At 51.2% G+C, this 15,378-nt stretch overlaps 6 protein-coding genes across 6 annotated transcripts; 1 reads left to right on the top strand and 5 right to left on the bottom strand.

Moving 5' to 3' along the window:
* Positions 1–77: 77 nt before the first annotated feature.
* On the bottom strand, positions 78–1,301 carry PMZ80_001319 (uncharacterized protein; the record flags this gene model as incomplete). The annotated part of the gene is made up of 1 exon (XM_064869765.1): positions 78–1,301. The coding sequence occupies one exon, from the start codon at positions 1,299–1,301 to the stop codon at positions 78–80; it is 1,224 nt and encodes a 407-aa protein (XP_064735262.1).
* A 635-nt stretch (positions 1,302–1,936) lies between these two features.
* PMZ80_001318 (uncharacterized protein) lies at positions 1,937–3,158 on the bottom strand (the record flags this gene model as incomplete). The annotated part of the gene is made up of 2 exons (XM_064869764.1): positions 1,937–2,878; positions 2,925–3,158. The coding sequence occupies 2 exons, from the start codon at positions 3,156–3,158 to the stop codon at positions 1,937–1,939; spliced, it is 1,176 nt and encodes a 391-aa protein (XP_064735261.1).
* A 323-nt stretch (positions 3,159–3,481) lies between these two features.
* PMZ80_001317 (uncharacterized protein) lies at positions 3,482–4,555 on the bottom strand (the record flags this gene model as incomplete). Its single annotated transcript, XM_064869763.1, has 1 exon — positions 3,482–4,555. The coding sequence occupies one exon, from the start codon at positions 4,553–4,555 to the stop codon at positions 3,482–3,484; it is 1,074 nt and encodes a 357-aa protein (XP_064735260.1).
* A 320-nt stretch (positions 4,556–4,875) lies between these two features.
* On the bottom strand, positions 4,876–5,571 carry PMZ80_001316 (uncharacterized protein; the record flags this gene model as incomplete). Its single annotated transcript, XM_064869762.1, has 1 exon — positions 4,876–5,571. The coding sequence occupies one exon, from the start codon at positions 5,569–5,571 to the stop codon at positions 4,876–4,878; it is 696 nt and encodes a 231-aa protein (XP_064735259.1).
* A 1,292-nt stretch (positions 5,572–6,863) lies between these two features.
* On the top strand, positions 6,864–8,034 carry PMZ80_001315 (uncharacterized protein; the record flags this gene model as incomplete). Its single annotated transcript, XM_064869761.1, has 2 exons — positions 6,864–7,083; positions 7,367–8,034. The coding sequence occupies 2 exons, from the start codon at positions 6,864–6,866 to the stop codon at positions 8,032–8,034; spliced, it is 888 nt and encodes a 295-aa protein (XP_064735258.1).
* A 1,829-nt stretch (positions 8,035–9,863) lies between these two features.
* TRM8_1 (tRNA (guanine-N(7)-)-methyltransferase (tRNA(m7G46)-methyltransferase)) lies at positions 9,864–13,634 on the bottom strand (the record flags this gene model as incomplete). The annotated part of the gene is made up of 1 exon (XM_064869760.1): positions 9,864–13,634. The coding sequence occupies one exon, from the start codon at positions 13,632–13,634 to the stop codon at positions 9,864–9,866; it is 3,771 nt and encodes a 1,256-aa protein (XP_064735257.1).
* Positions 13,635–15,378: the final 1,744 nt, after the last annotated feature.

Below are 15,378 nucleotides of genomic sequence, written 5' to 3'. Positions count from 1 at the left end.
CGAATCGAAGTCGTAAGTAGTGGTCTGGTGGGTACAACATATACTCTATGACCGGTCACAACACTATGATCCCCCATTTATCTTTCCGCTGGGGCACTACTCGGGGCTGCCTCGTCGTCCACTACCGCCCGTTCTACCTCATTATTTCTATACAACCTGAATTGCCAGAAGACAACTCCATCCTCAACCATTGTGCCTAGCGAACCGAGCAGCCAGGGAATGTTCTTCAAGACATAATTATGCTCAGTCGAATGAGCGAGAATGCCAGCTCCATAAGTAGCATTGCCCATCAGACTGAGAATGAAGAAGAGCAGGCTGAGACCTTCGCAGGACTGCTCACGGTAGTTCTTCCAGATTTGTGGGATACGCGCGGTCAAGTAAAGAGCAGCGGACAGGTAGCCAAGAAATTGGGCACCCGTTGGGCTTAGGTCAGCGTCCGGATCCTTGTCGTGCGGTCGCGAGCTCTCAGGCGGTGTTGGTTTCCAAGTACCTGACTTGTAAGCTATGAGCCAGCCGAGGGTACCGACCGCTACCACGCCAAGGATGAAGAGGATATTCTTCAAGACTTTGGACGTGCTGGAAGCACTTGTTGTCCTTTCCGAGTTTGGCTCTTCGAAGATCTTGGCCAGTGGTTCCTGCTGAGCACTAGCCGCAGCTGTAGACGAGGACTTCCTGCGGGCTCTGATCTCAGCGGCTGTTTTGCTTCCTGAGCTTGATCGTCTGCGCGCAAGCTGTTCTCGGACGGCTTTCGCATCTGCGGACCCTGGGATAGTATATGTGCTGTAGCTGTTCGTCCGGCTGTGCTTGCGACTCAGCAGAGGTTCCGTCTCAGGATTTGTGTCTTCGCGTTCCAGGCCGTTCACGTCTATGCTTCCTCTAGCATCTTGCGGTTGATCTGGGAGTCTGTCCGTGCCCGTCTCTGATTCCACAACCACATCTTTCACACTTCCCAGCAGACCTCGTCCTTCTCTTCGCTTGTTGCGTATGCCATAATAGAGGACCTGGCCGATGAGTAGGCCATCGGATATGCAGAAATAGACGGCGATCGCGATGATCGTAGGCACTAAATCCGCACCGATAGCACCAAAGAGATTGGCGATATCACCGAAGAACCATACTATCACAAATGCGAAGCTGATAGCTTCGGCTGATTGATTGCGATAGTTCTCGATCAGTTGAGGTAGGAGGAGAAAGATCCAGCAGGCGAGCGACACGGAGCCTAGGATACCCGAGAAAGCTTCGTTGACGGTGAGAGGGAAGGGCTCGTGCTTCTCCGAGGTCGTCAATATCGCTGCCAACATAGTGTTATGTGACATGACTCAAGGTACTGCTGCCAGCAGTTAAACGCCAGCTGCCGATGCCGTCGTCGTCCTCCGAGTAGGTGTGCGAGCACTTGTGATCTATCTGAGTCGCGGCGAAAGATAGACTTCTTCAACAACAATTCATGTTGTACAGCAAACAAAAACTCTGTACTCGAAGCAGGAACTCATATGCGATTTGCTCTGCTTGAAAAAATAATGTCGCGTGCAAGCAACGGTTGAGCTGGTCCGGATCCCCATTCTTAGGCGATGCCCGTTGCTCCATTTCAGCAAATTTTGGTGGGACTGCCCTAAGATCGTGCATTTGCGAAGCTACCGACCTACAAGGATGCACGGCATCGGGCGGGTGCAAGGAGGATTAATGCTCTTGCCCCAATACTCATCCTCATTGGTTCTTCTCGGACCACGGCTTTTCGACCGGAAACCGTAAAAATCACTGCGAGGAAGAGATAGAAGAGAAGAATCAATGTGGTGTTGAGAGTCTTATCTATCTACTGTCATCCTCAACCTCTTCCACCAACACGCTCGAGCAAGATGAGAATGACTTCTATTGACGCGCGAACATCTGTCAAGCATGCCTTTCCAACACACACAGAGTAGTTTCCTGCTGTCTTCGATTACGACACGCCAAGTGTTAGGCAGTGTGCTTTTTCGCTCAGTAGATCCATCAACAGCCGAACAGCTGCTTTCTCCTCATCCCCACTGTCCTTATTCTCAATCGTTGCGTCGTGCTCCTCTGCAGCCCTTCGCACAAGAGCATCATGTCTTGAGATGGCCTCTTCGAGTATCGCACGAGAGGGATGAAGGCCTGGACCTCTGTGCGCGCCAATCATGAGCCTCACATAACCGATCGATGTGCCTCCCAAGTGTTTCAAGTCTGGCTTCAAAGGTTCTTTCCTCAGGACAACGGCCTTATTGACAGCGTCGAGGACGCGCGTAAGCCGCGGAGAGTTGGCGATAATATCTGCTCGTAGGCTAGGAGTGAAGGGGAGAACTTGCAAGAGGGTACCAAAATGGCGTGCATACACCGCGAGGTACCGCTCCAAGAGTCCTTCAGTTGCTGGACGAGAAAAGCGAACCTGTCTAGCAATGACATATCGAAGTCGACGTTCTGCTTCAATGGATTCGCAGAATTCAGCTAGCATTGGCCAAAGAAAACTGTACTGGTTTTCAGCATCTGCGGTGTGCGCCGTCATCCCCATTGTTTGCTGAAAACATGTTTGAGCACAAGTCGCAAGTATCAGGCCATCCGAAAGATCAGGATAACTCGACAGCCGATCGTATAGTCCAAACTCTTTAGGCTGGTCCTTCTCCCATCGTTCGCAGGACGCTTGAACCTCCGACATGGGATAGTCGTCTATGTATGGCGACAAAGTAGCTGAGAAGCATGCATGAAATTTGAGCCACCCTAAGCAGACTCGAGCTATAGGTACAGTCGCCTGCCCCGCATGGGTACTCTCTGAACAAGCCGTAGATGCACGACCGTGGTCAAGATCCTCATGGAACGCCTGAGACAAAGGACGCAATGGTGAGTCTGGTCGGAGGCAGGGTATCTGTATCTAAGCAAAGTTAGCATGTTGACGTTTGTTGGATTGATATACACACCTTATAGATCGCAGGCATTGCGCCGTACCGGAATTGTAACGTGGCCAGTCTTATGGCTGATGCTGAGGCTGTAGCCCCAATAGTGCCTCGCGCATGAGCAGCGAAGCGTACGTCGACATCCTGTCGGCGCGCCATTGAGAAGGCTGCGAAGCTCATTGAACGAGCCAGGCCATGCAGAGGTTGGGCAGATATTCGAACATGTCGCAAGCCCAGTTGAATCAGTTTCGGTGCCATATTGATGAGATCTCAGTTCGTAACGCAGGATGAAGCGAACTTTGATCTATGAGGACTTTTTTGCGACAAGCAGATACTCAATGGTTGTCTAAACAATTCATCAAGCTGGAAAGCGATTCAGAAATATGTAACGACACTCGGATTTATGGTGACTCGGTCGTTTGCTTGCAGTTTGTGATTGCTATAATCACTACGCACACACTATTCCAGGTTGGATCTCATTGTCACTTTTGTGCGTAAGCTGGTCGTGCACTTCACGATATGCTGCTGGACCAAAGTGAAAGTGGCGTATTCTGCGCATGACCGCGAACAGGATCTGAACCTCAGTTGTCCAAGAACGTTGCAGGATCACGTCTTGTCCTGTCGACTTTGAACTCGAAGACATCCAGCCTCTGATAGCCACCAGTGACATCGTGATACTGTTTCCCTTCCACACATTCACTGAGATCCAGGTCAGCATACAGGATGCCAGGCTCGTTCTGTAAGAAGTCCTTCTTCTGTTGTTTTCCCGTCTGCTCATCGAACACAAAACCTGGGAGAAGAGACCCTGTTGGACTCAAGAACATCGACGGTGCCTGAGGAGCTGCGTCCATTTGTGCTTTGATAGTATGCGGTCGCGCCGCGCCTGAGGCAATAGCTTCTTTACAAGCATCATCAACAAGACCAGCAGCAAGGATCCCAAAGCATTTCGCCTCGAAGCAATGAGCAGCACCACGAATTCTGTTGGCTGCAATATTGTCGTAATTGGCTGGATCCGGTAATGTTCCTTCAGCGTTATTCGGTACTGCGTCCTGAACCCTAGTTGGCCATATTCCTGGCCATGTAGAGATGTGTACTTGCTCTGCCTGTGTCATCAGTGCGTAACGAGCCAGTGGGTTCGTATTCTCTCCACAGATAAGTGTTCCGATGTTTCCAAACTTGGTTTGTGCTACTCTAAGACCGGCACCGTCTCCAGGGCTCCACGTCAACTTTTCAAAGAATGTAGGCATCAATTTCCTGTGATGAACCAGCACATCGCCATTGGCGCCGATGAGCAGATTCGAATTGTACATGGTGGCGGTGCTATGCCGAGACTTCTCGCTGAAGCCCATATTGACAATCACGCCAGCTTGCTTAGCTGCACTGCGGATGGCCCTAATCTCTTCTCCATCAGCGTAGATGGACTCCTCCGCCATACGGAAAAAGAAATCATGGTTCTGATGGGGAGCTTGTAGCGCCGACCATATCGGGAATGCGGGAATATATGTCTCGGGGAAGACAACCAGATTCGTTGAGCGCCGTGAAGCTTCGTGGATGAGCCTAATCGCTTTCTGTGTCGTCTGCTGTGCGGACAGGAAGACTGGCGAAACGTGGCAGATCGCAGCTCGTAAGCTGTGAGCTATTGTCCCACTAGTCATATTGCGAAATTACAATGACCATGCAAAAAGCGCTTCACTTCCGAGACCAGATGTCTGATAAAGCGGAGATTTTGTTGCCAAGGCATTATCGATATAGAAGTGCCGAGGTCCGTTCATACGACAGTAGGTCGTCCTCTTCGTCCCGATATCCATGTATGGGCAGGTCGATGTGAGCACGGATGCGCTGCAATCGCTCGCTGAGTATTCCCATCTCATCGAATTTGAATCCGGCTCGTTCGCGACAGTCGTGCTAGCCAGGACGAACATTAAAGACCCCGAAGCAATTCCATGGGTTGCTCGAGATTCGACCTTGATTCAGGTTAGCTGACTGTTTTTCGATACGTTGACGTCTCACTATCGAGATCAAGCTTGGGCACTTGGTCCAATAAGAATGACACCGTCCGCTGACTGCGTGCGAAACGATAATCAGATGCCAATGTTGATACAGACACGAACGATATTCCTAGTGTTGGGAAGCCGATTAGCTGCCCATCGAAGACCAGAACAGGAAGTGTGAATCTGACATCTCCGGGTGCGTTGGTAGCTAGTACTTGCATCAGGTCGTCTGCACTTTCTGAATTCTGCAGGGCCAACTTTAACGCAGATACGTCTTCAGGTTCATATGGTCTTAGCACGACTCTGTCGATGACGTTCGCCTGGTAGGATCTCACACGAATCCAAAAGCGGTGGTCCCACAAGAGCCATCGACTAAGTCGCCTCTGAGAATCGTTCGTAGTAGCAGGCGTTTGCTCGAACGTTACCGTAGCTGCTCTCTTCTCCTCAAGCCTCATGGGCTGTCTGGAGATTGTGAATGAGGCAGCGTCTGTATCAATATCACTCAACACATTTCGGATCACAGCTTTCTTGACTGTGATGGAAGCATGGGCGGAAATACCTGAAGACGAATCTTGACGATCTTGTAGATATGCCAGAAGTTCTTTGGTAGATCGTTTGTCCAGTAGAGTAGGCCAGTCTTCCGATGAGCAAGGGCTGATAATCCCGAATAAGGTGGCCATCATGTGCGAAAAGCTGGAAATCTCGTGCAGCTCCAGTGGCTTCTGAAAGGGTTTGAACGAGATCTTTAGCATTCCAGTATGACTATGAAGATGAAATCTCACGACATGTCTCCAAAGGTCAGAGGCCCGCCGCTGGCAGTCTTCGGATACATGGTCCGCATAGCGTGCTAGCTCTGTCAAGCTTTCAGCTTGTAAAGCTTTCGGCAGCTTGGAATGCGATCTGAGGCTGCGAATCGCGTTGCGAGAGGTGAATGTCGGATCGAAATTGGTACTGTCCTGCAAATAGGGTATATTGTACGTTGCACAGGTAGCCAAGATTTCGTCCTTAGAATGATTCAATAGAGGACGTACTAGTGACATACCGCGGTGAAAATTCGACTCTTGCATGCCCTTGATTGATGAGCCATCAGGACAGCTATGTAGAGACGTCAAGCTGTTTGGCCGGGCCTTAGAATGAGGTCGAACGTTCGTGATCGTCTCACAGCACGGTACAGATGATATCAAGTTCATGCCTCGAAGACCAAGAAGATTGGATGATTCATCTCGAATTAGGCGTAGCAAAATCGTTTCTATGTTGTCGTCCTCGTGATGACCCGTGAAGATATTCGAAATCTTATGCTTAAGCGCAGCTTCAGCGATTCTTCGATAACGTAAACGTCGAGCTTTCTCCTCGAATCCGCTCTTCAGCAACATCCCCAGCTCTGTGGGATCCCAGGTAAGTTGAAGAATTTCAGCGTCCATGCCGATTCTACGGAGGCTCTTCTGGACCTGTATAGCCTCCGCGTCGCTTCCAGCTCGAGCTCCATGATCGACGATAAAAGCTTTCGGGGAGAATAAAGGGAAACCACGGCACTCTGGATTTTCGATGTGTTTCAGTAGATATGCCGCTGCCATCGAATCTGCGCCACCACTGACGCACAATCCTATTCTTTGAGGCTCGGGTGATTGCTTTAGCCATCCACACGCGGACTCGATTAGGTTCGGAACCGATATGGAAAGTTGTCGCAGAAGCGACGTTGGCGATATGGGCTTCGCCACATCTCCTTGTTTTGATCGTATCTGGCGTGCTATCCGGGCCTCTCTCGCTATGAGTTGGCGGTCAATTCTGCGCATGGCGAATGCTTTCTCAAATGGTCAGGGGCCGAAGATACCTGATACACACAAAATTGTGAAGCCTGGTTCTAGAGCCATGCCTCTGCCTCATCGACGAGTGTGTAGCTGATCTGGCAACGAAGGTATTGATACAAAAGGTAGTACAATAACGGAGAATGTGAATACAAATCACCGCCAATATGAATCAAGAAGCACGTCTACAACAGGGTACCTACTGCTCGGTACCTCTTATCTCGCCAAACCTGCCCCGAGATTCGTCGCGTGTCACGACCACGAGCCCGATCATCACGCTCTCTAGACAGCTCAACTTCTGTGCTATGAAGACCTTGATCGTCGATGAAATCCAGTCGAGTGATTTGGCCATCGCTATCGTCGAGTCCTTCACCGAAAGCATGCCTCGTACGCTATTCGCGCACAATTCCATGCGTGGCACCCATCGTGACACAAAAGAGGACGGTGGCAAGCGTACCAGTTCTAAGCTCTTGGACTGTTGACTTTTTTCGGAAAGAATCATTTGTTCCTCAGGCTCCATCTATTATTGTTGCACGTTCGAGGGACCTACCACCCGCCGTCAGGAAGTGGTTTACTTACAAAGACGTGAAAAGCTCAAATTCATGTCCCCAGACCTCGAAACGTTCGGAGCTTGATCAGAATTTCTGGAGAGCTCATGGAGATCACATAGTGGCCCTCGAGATCACGACACCAGCTTCAGAGAGCGGTGGTTCAGTCACGTTCGATCGAATCAATGCACCTCTACGTGTCTTGCTGTCGCACATCGACAGCAAGTCCAATGAAAGAACCGATACTCAGTCGATTTACCTCGCTCAGCATGACCTCCGAGACCTTCCCCAAGTCTTGCAAGACGACCTTCCAACACCAGATCTGGTGAAGCTTGCAGGGAAAGGTGATCTCTACAGCTCGTCTCTGTGGCTCGGCAGGTCGCCAACTTATACTCCGCTTCATCGTGATCCCAACCCGAACCTTTTCGTGCAACTGGCAGGCACTAAGGTCATCCGCCTATTCCGTCCTGAGATTGGCGATGCTATCTTCGACCATATGACCAAGTTGCTCCATCAGCCGCAAGCTGAGAAGGGGTTACCGGCTGAGCATCACCCGCGGTCCGCCTCATTTCGTGGGGAAGAAATGATGATGGGTCGCGAGCGGTCGTTACTACATGACCTCGTCTGGTGTGAGTCCTTAGACGGGCGCGACAACAGCGCAGTTCTGCAGCACGCACAACAAGCTCGATTAGGGATGGGTCAGGTGCTCTTCATTCCCAAGGGCTGGTGGCATAGCGTGAAAGGCATCGGAGACGGTGTGACGGCTAGTGCAAATTGGTGGTTTCGATGACTAGTAGGGAAGTTGTGCTCTGTACAGCAGCAAATATCTAGGCTTATTATGGTTAGGTTGTTTTGCTCAGCAATGCGTGGAACTTTGAGCCTCTTCAGCTATTGTACAAATCATGTCCACACGAGGTCTCCCTCGTGCCTCATGCTGCATGTGTGTGCAATGCACTAAGCTCTCATCACATCACATACGTGGTGCCCCGTGACAGCGCGCTCATACAAAGGCGTCTAGGCAAGGTGGCAACAAACGGTGCTGCTGAAAGTTACATGTTTGGAACCATGCTTCATGTGCTATACCTTGTCGAAGGAAAGCGGGACAGTAACGAGCGCTATGGACCTAGCTGCTAATGGGCAAGTTTACATGATCTGCAAGAGAACACGAGAGACTAAGCTTTCTGACCGGGCATATTTGGCGTTCCAGCTCTCCGCTCCTTGGCCATGAACTGCAGCGGGAGTGTCCTCTTGGGGCTGGAACATCATCGTTCTGCATACTTGCCCATGGCCCTGGTCGTCACCATCGCGCCACCTTATCAGAATTGCTAGTGCCTACCACCTCACACTGTGTAGTTCTGACACCTTCCATGTTGAACGCTAGCCATGGCGCGCCATTGCAACATCTGGCTCAAGCTAAGCCTTTGACCGCTAATAGCATCCATGGGGGTATCCCCAACGGAGACTTTCGCTCGATGCACGTGCATTCTTCATCGCACCATTGATCTGGAAGCGACTAAAATACGCACTTTCAAAGCCGGCGTCATGCAGGACCAGAGTGTCGGGTCGGTAGCTCGACTCTACGAAGCACGCATTCAATCCCGACCAATCCTTCGACACCGCTGCTTGCGAGACCCGGCACTTCTTTCCATCTATATAAATCTTGAGACGCGCCGACCTCTCCCAACGAGCAGCATGCTCGTGCACCTGCTGATCCAGAGCTCGGTTGCACGACAATTGCCCCAGGATACGAGAAATATAACAGGCCACCACGCTATCACCTCTTCACCCCCTATTAGTGCATTCTGCTGCCTGAACGTCGTGCTCAACACCTCCTGGCTAGCAAAGAGGCAACTCGTGATCCCTGCTACATCCTAGAGTACGCCCGACGATGCTGACACCTCAACCGTCAGGAACTTCCGATCCGGCCTCCTCCCGACGATCCGCCCACAAGTGCCAGCTACTACCGCCCAGTCTAAACCCATCTCGGCCCGTTCACCACAATCAAATCATCACCACTGCTCGCCTAATAACCTCGTATCCGTATCACCCTTGCACGAGCTGCTCTGAACTTACATAATGAGCAGGACCAAGCCTCCATTCACGCTACTGCATGACTAGTCGCCAGGTCGTTTCTGCCTGATTACAGTATGCACGTACTGTACTCTTCTGGGCAGGTGCCAATCCCGCCCATCGCCAGAAAGATAGGTGGTACAGTAGCCTGGTTCTGCCAGGAGTCTAAATTAGCTTCATCAATAGTACATTGTTTAGTGTCGCTCGAGCGTCGGGCCGCAAGGTGCTGCAGTAAGCTTAAATCATGGTGCAGTATTACGTATTGAGGATTCATGCTGTGCAAGGTAGGTACAAAATTGCATGCCTACTAGCATGACATACGGTGGTGGTATGCATAGCGTGTTGCGCTTGTTCTACAAGATGTCCTCGGTGATTTCACAAGCGGAATTGCGGGCCTGTCTGCTGTCTGGTATCGGTACGCATTATTCTTGAGAAGTGCCATAGACACGATTTATACGTATTCACCCTTGCGAAGATTGTTGCTCGACTTGCGGTATTTGAGAGGGACCGGTGTCAGTGGTGAAAAAGGGCAGTGTTTCACCGAACACCTCACTTCCTTCTTTCCTTGCCTTTACTCTTCCCCGTGCTGAGTCGGGTACTAACACCATCAAACAAGAATGCCACAACCTCATCCAGAATAGTGTAGACCAAGTGCTCATTCAACCGCCGGTTGTTCATAACAGCACTTATACGCCTAGCAGCCGACTGCGCATTGGCTCTGCCCACAACACTCCCTGCCAGCTCGGGGACAAGTGTCCCCAGCACCGCCGCGGCCTCCCGGCGACTTGCCTCTTTCTGCACTTTCGTTCTTGGCGGGCCAGACTGTCGCATCTTCCTCTCATTTGTCTGCTCTTCGAGTCCGGTCTCAGCATCAGTTGTGGTGGCGAATGGCCACATAGTATTCTTCGCCGTCTCGATGTACTTGAGCAGACTCTCGTCGGAGAACAATGAGGAGAAACTGTCGCGCACTTTTCGCTCAACGGTTCCACCGAGCAGCTGATGTATGACAACCACGACTGCGCGTCCTCGTAACCAGTTGTTGCCACGGTTGAGCTCGAAGGTCTCGAGGAAGATGTCACAGATGGGTTTGACGAATGGTGTAAGCTCTTTGTCTTCGAAGGCGCGGAGTTCGGCTTCGGCTTCAGCTATGGAGCCTGGTTCGATGATCACGTCCTCCGTAGACTGTGCTTTGTTGCCTGATGATATATTCGTGGTACCCGTATTGATCTGGTTGGTTGCAGCTGAGATGAGGTTTTGACCGGCCGCTGAAAGCTGGTCAAGGACAGCCACGTTCCCAAGGAATTCGTCCATGCCGTCAGTGACAGAATTGTAGATTCGTGTCACCATATCTTGAGCATTGGTGTTGTTACCTACTGTGTGAGGTTGTGTGATGGCTTGTTGTGACAGAAAGGAGCGGAGCTCGCGGCTGCGGCAGACGTCTGGCATGCGTAGGAGTTGCTGTAGGTATGCCTCGAGTGCGACACGGCGATTGTGCAAAAACTGCTTTTGCAGCTTCATCACCATTCTCCTACGTGGGAACTCGAGGTTGCGTGTGGAAGGGTAGCGTCGTCGAAGTTTCGTGTGAAGTTCATGAAACTCGCTGTAGCGGTGTGCTATGGCCCATGAGGCTGCTGGCATCTGATCGCCTGCACGACGTTGTACTTTGATGACATAGACTGCGTATTCTTGGCCATCCTCTTCACGACCCACCATGACCGACTCGATTGAAATGGCTGCTCGACCGTACAAGCTATTATCGCTTTCTTGGACGATGTACTGCTGTCTTTGAAGCTCTTTGCGACGAATTTCCCGCTGCAGACTAGCTTTGGACTTGCCGAGGATGCGTAGTTCTGGCACGTTGTTCGTTAATTCGGCTTTTCTGGTTAATGCGTCCACGACACTTTCTTGTGATACAAGACGCTCAATCTCGTTCGAGAGAGCTGTGATCGCTTCTGTCAGCCCAAGATCGCCAGGTGCCGCTTGATGAATTTCTTCGTCTTTGTCCTTTTTACTGTCTTCTTCGTGGTCGACATATTCATCTTCAGCGAATTTCTCTTCGTCCCCAAAAAGGTCGTTGTCTTGAAAGACTCCGATACGCCCAGCACTGTTAACTAGCCCTAGCGCTGCGAGGCTTGGTCTAGACTTTTCACCAGTGGCACTATCGGTGCGAGTAGTTTCTAGCGAGGGACGCAACGAGTGCTGCTCCGACACTGGAGAGCTGAAGAGGGCATCTGACTCAACGTCGGACATGCCCATGTTCGGGCTTTGTGCCATAATATCTGTTAGAGCAGCTTCCATATTTTCCATCACCTCTGGCTCCTGTGAATCGCCATTAATCGACTCGTTGCCGAGGCTCTGCACAGACAGGGCGAGCGGATCATTGTAGTCATCGTCATCAAATAGAGGTCGATCCACGTCGAGCGACCTGCGTAATGGCGCGGGTCCGTCATTTGTCTTCGTGGAAGCCAGACTCTTGACATCCGATGATGAAAGGGCTGCCCTTCGAAGGTCCTTAGCTCTGCTCACGGGTGCCTGTGAAGTTGTTCTGCTGGTGGATGCTGTGCTTAGTTTTGGTCGCACTGACGCAGGTTTGACAGTAGCACTGCCATTAACAAACATGCTTTGTTGCCGCTGCCGTGTCGCGTTTTGCCCTTCATCTGAAGCAAGAAACTTGTAGTAAAGGTCTGATTCACGAAACTTTGGCAGATACTTCTGTTCTAGCTCTTCGAGGATAGCAGATTGTGAAGCTAAAATGGCAATTCTTGCTCCGCGATATTGCTCAGGTGTGGCTTTTCGACCGGCTTGCAAAAACTCTCGGACTGCATCAGAAAATTCCTTGGGTACATTCAGTTCGCTCTTCATCACATATGTCTCGGCGATCTGCGCAATGTCGAGCCTGTCGTTGTCAGTCCAGGTAACGGTTGCTGCGGATCGCTCATCGCCGAAATCGTCTTCGAGGGGGTTGCGGAAACCATCGACTACAACCCAGAACTGGACGAGAGTCATTTTCTTCTGCCTGTCCATGAACTCCATGAAGTATGAAAGCCCGGAAGCTGTACGCAGGATATCTACCAACTTCCAGCTCGGGATTTTTGCTGCAGCATCTGCTTGCCGTTCAGGATTTGAGCCACCGTTCACGGCTTGTTCCGAGTTCGTCATTTTCGCCACCTTCTGGTCGAGGACTCTCTTGCCCATCTCAAGCCGCCGAAGGAAAACCGGGTCCTGACCTTCCACTTGGGATTCCCGTGCAAGCTGACTCGTAATTTGACTCCTGAAGCGACGCGCGTCCGCGAGTGTCTTCGTCTTGCGAATCACCCGAACGAACTTCTCGAAAGCCCTTTCACTGTCGTGTGCCTGTAGGCGAGGTATTTCGACTGGTACCTGCTTCCCTCCAGCGGGTGACGTATGTTCATCAAGCGCGGCACGCATTCTCTTGACGGTTTTGCGATCTTGCAGTGTCGCTTTTCCGTAGGCTTCAACAATTTGATTCCAAGTATCCGGATCAGCGAGCATTTGGAAGATGGGAAAGAGGACAGCACACGCAACGATCTCCTTCACTAGCACAGCAACGACGCGACTCTTGATCATGCTTTCATCGACCAGCATCGGAAGAACGCGAACAACTATCTTCCGCAGATGCTCTTGGTGTAAGGACTTGGTATCTGAGTAGGCGAGTGATGCTGCTGGGTGCAGCTGACCATCTTTGTACTTTGCAGCAATAGCTAGATCCAGCTCTTCCGACTCTGGTAGGCTTCGGTTCAGAGCACGACCTCGTACCACCCGATCGGCATTGTCAAAATCTCGCAGGTGAGTTGTTACGATAGGGGTTATCCGCGCAACCACCATATTTATCACGTCTTTCTGCAATATTGTATCTCGGAGCTGGAGGACTGCCGCACGAATATTCTTATCGACCTCGTTCACAAAGGTAGGACTGGGCGAAATGGCTCTGTACCATGACGAGATGAAATCGCGGAGTGCTAGATCAATCAACTCCCCAATAGCCCCCGAGACCACGAACGATGTTGGATGTAGCTGAGTAGGAGAACTCCGAAGGTTAGCATCGTAACGCGTCCTCTCATGCGACCACTTCGAGGATAGAGTGAAGGCGGGAGCTGGCCTGCGCCAGGGTTGCGGAATCGCTTGAATATTCCTCGATGTGGTCAAGATAAGCCCGAGGACGAACAGAATCGCCGCAAGGCAGCCAAGGAAGAACGCATTTGCGAGATGCCAAAGGAATGGCACCAGCCGTACAGCGATCCCCCATGCGACCAGAGCAGCGAAGCCAGAGAGGAGGACATGTGAACGGTCGAGGGTCATCGTCGGCGCTCATGACGAGTGTAAATTGCCGCCATTAGCTGGACATGGTGCATCGATGGACAGGCAGTCAACGGCATATGCGGTGATTCATGGCCGTTGGCGACGACGCTCTCGGACCATGAACTGCGGGCTCGAGTACGCAATGCAGTCTACGAACAAAGCATGAAATGAATCGTCATCGTCGCAGGTCCCGCGGTGACCACGTGATATTTATGCCTTTATGCCTGGCCGGGCTTGGCTTCTCGGTACGGTAGAGATATCTCCGATAGGACATCGAGATCATCATTCAAGTTCGAGCCTCAAATTTCCGATGCATCTCGTTAAACCTCGAATATGTACCGTGGTCACCTCGCGGGCAATAATCAAGATGATCGTTTGAAGCACGAATACGGGCAGACCGGGCGCCCATGAATGTCCGCAAGATGCCTGCGATAGCCAACAAGAGCTTGCTATCATGGGGCACCCAAGTTATAACTCAGCCAACTGTTATCTTTTCACTCACAACTTTTCACGCTTTGCTCCTACGACGTGCTGACGCAAGTCTTCTACCTTGTGGCTGAACATTTTGGAGGTTCCCTGTAGGCCTTAAACTCTCGAAAAGTGATCCTGCCGACCCAGGCCAGACGTCCACTTTGCTGCTGTTATTGGAATTGATAAGCATTGTCGGCTTGTTAAGCGAGAATAGTAGAGCTCCCAGAACCCTGCAAATTGGTCAGCTGCCGTCCGATTCGAGGTCAATGATTACTCAAGCGAGAGTCCGGGTAATGTTCTCTGTGCGAGCTACGCACACTCTCTAGCAAGGGACAATTCGCTTCAGAAGAGTGGCATATCTCTGATGTCAAGCTTCTGACTTGCTGGACGAGTTAAGCTGTACAACGGCTGTATACCTTACATGCAAAACTGGGTCTGGCTACTCCTACTCAGTACTGTCATAAAGCCCAGGCCACCACCTAAGGGACTGGCCGAAGGCATGTCCCTGCCACTCGAATTCAACAAGCTCTCTTGCACATCTGAGTCCCTTTGTGGACTTCGTGATGATCCACGTGGTAGACTAGTTGGGCTGAGGCATAAATATCGAGGATCGACCTCTGGGATCATCTGGGATCATCTGGGATCATCTAGCGTCAGTGCTTCATTGGCAGGGTTCGCGCCGCGATTGCTCTCACCAAGCCGTCTGCTGCATGGTCGGCAGCGGAACGGAAACATAGTTGTCTCTTCAACTATCGGGCTGGTGAAACCCCAGTACATGACTCGCTGATATTCTGGTTCGCCGAAGGAGTATCAGCGGTGAAGACTTGAACACCCATGCACGTGTCAACCAGAGCGCCCAGCAAGTCTATCAAAATTTGTGCTTGAAGTGGCCATCTGCAGTCCCTTCCCAATCGTTTCTTAGTAGTCTTGGCTAGTCCTTCACCTAACCATGCGGTGTTCGTGTAGTGTCTTGTGTGAATGGAAGCGGTTATAAAGTCTTGCAATAGAACACTGCACATGCGCATGACCACAAAGAGTCGATTTTGTGCTTGTTATGGCGAGCTCGATGCTTTTGCATGCAGCAGCGGAGTGCATGTAGCCTCCTGAATTAGACTTCAATCTTGATCGACGAATACTCACCACGCGCGTGTACAAGGTATGGCGAGTGTTTTCACACAAGCGGCTCCTAGTGTGTCTGCCAGGTTGCACGTGTGGTGAACATCACGGTGTAGATCGCGCGACAAGCTTTGTGCCTTCCGACAGCGCACGGTGA

The sequence above is a fragment of the Knufia obscura genome, assembly GCF_036327395.1.
Source record: "Knufia obscura strain CCFEE 5817 isolate CBS 148926 chromosome Unknown scaffold_1, whole genome shotgun sequence".
Classification (NCBI taxonomy): domain Eukaryota; kingdom Fungi; phylum Ascomycota; class Eurotiomycetes; order Chaetothyriales; family Trichomeriaceae; genus Knufia; species Knufia obscura.
Note: the sequence above shows the minus strand (reverse complement) of the source record. Positions and strands in the feature narration are given on the sequence as shown.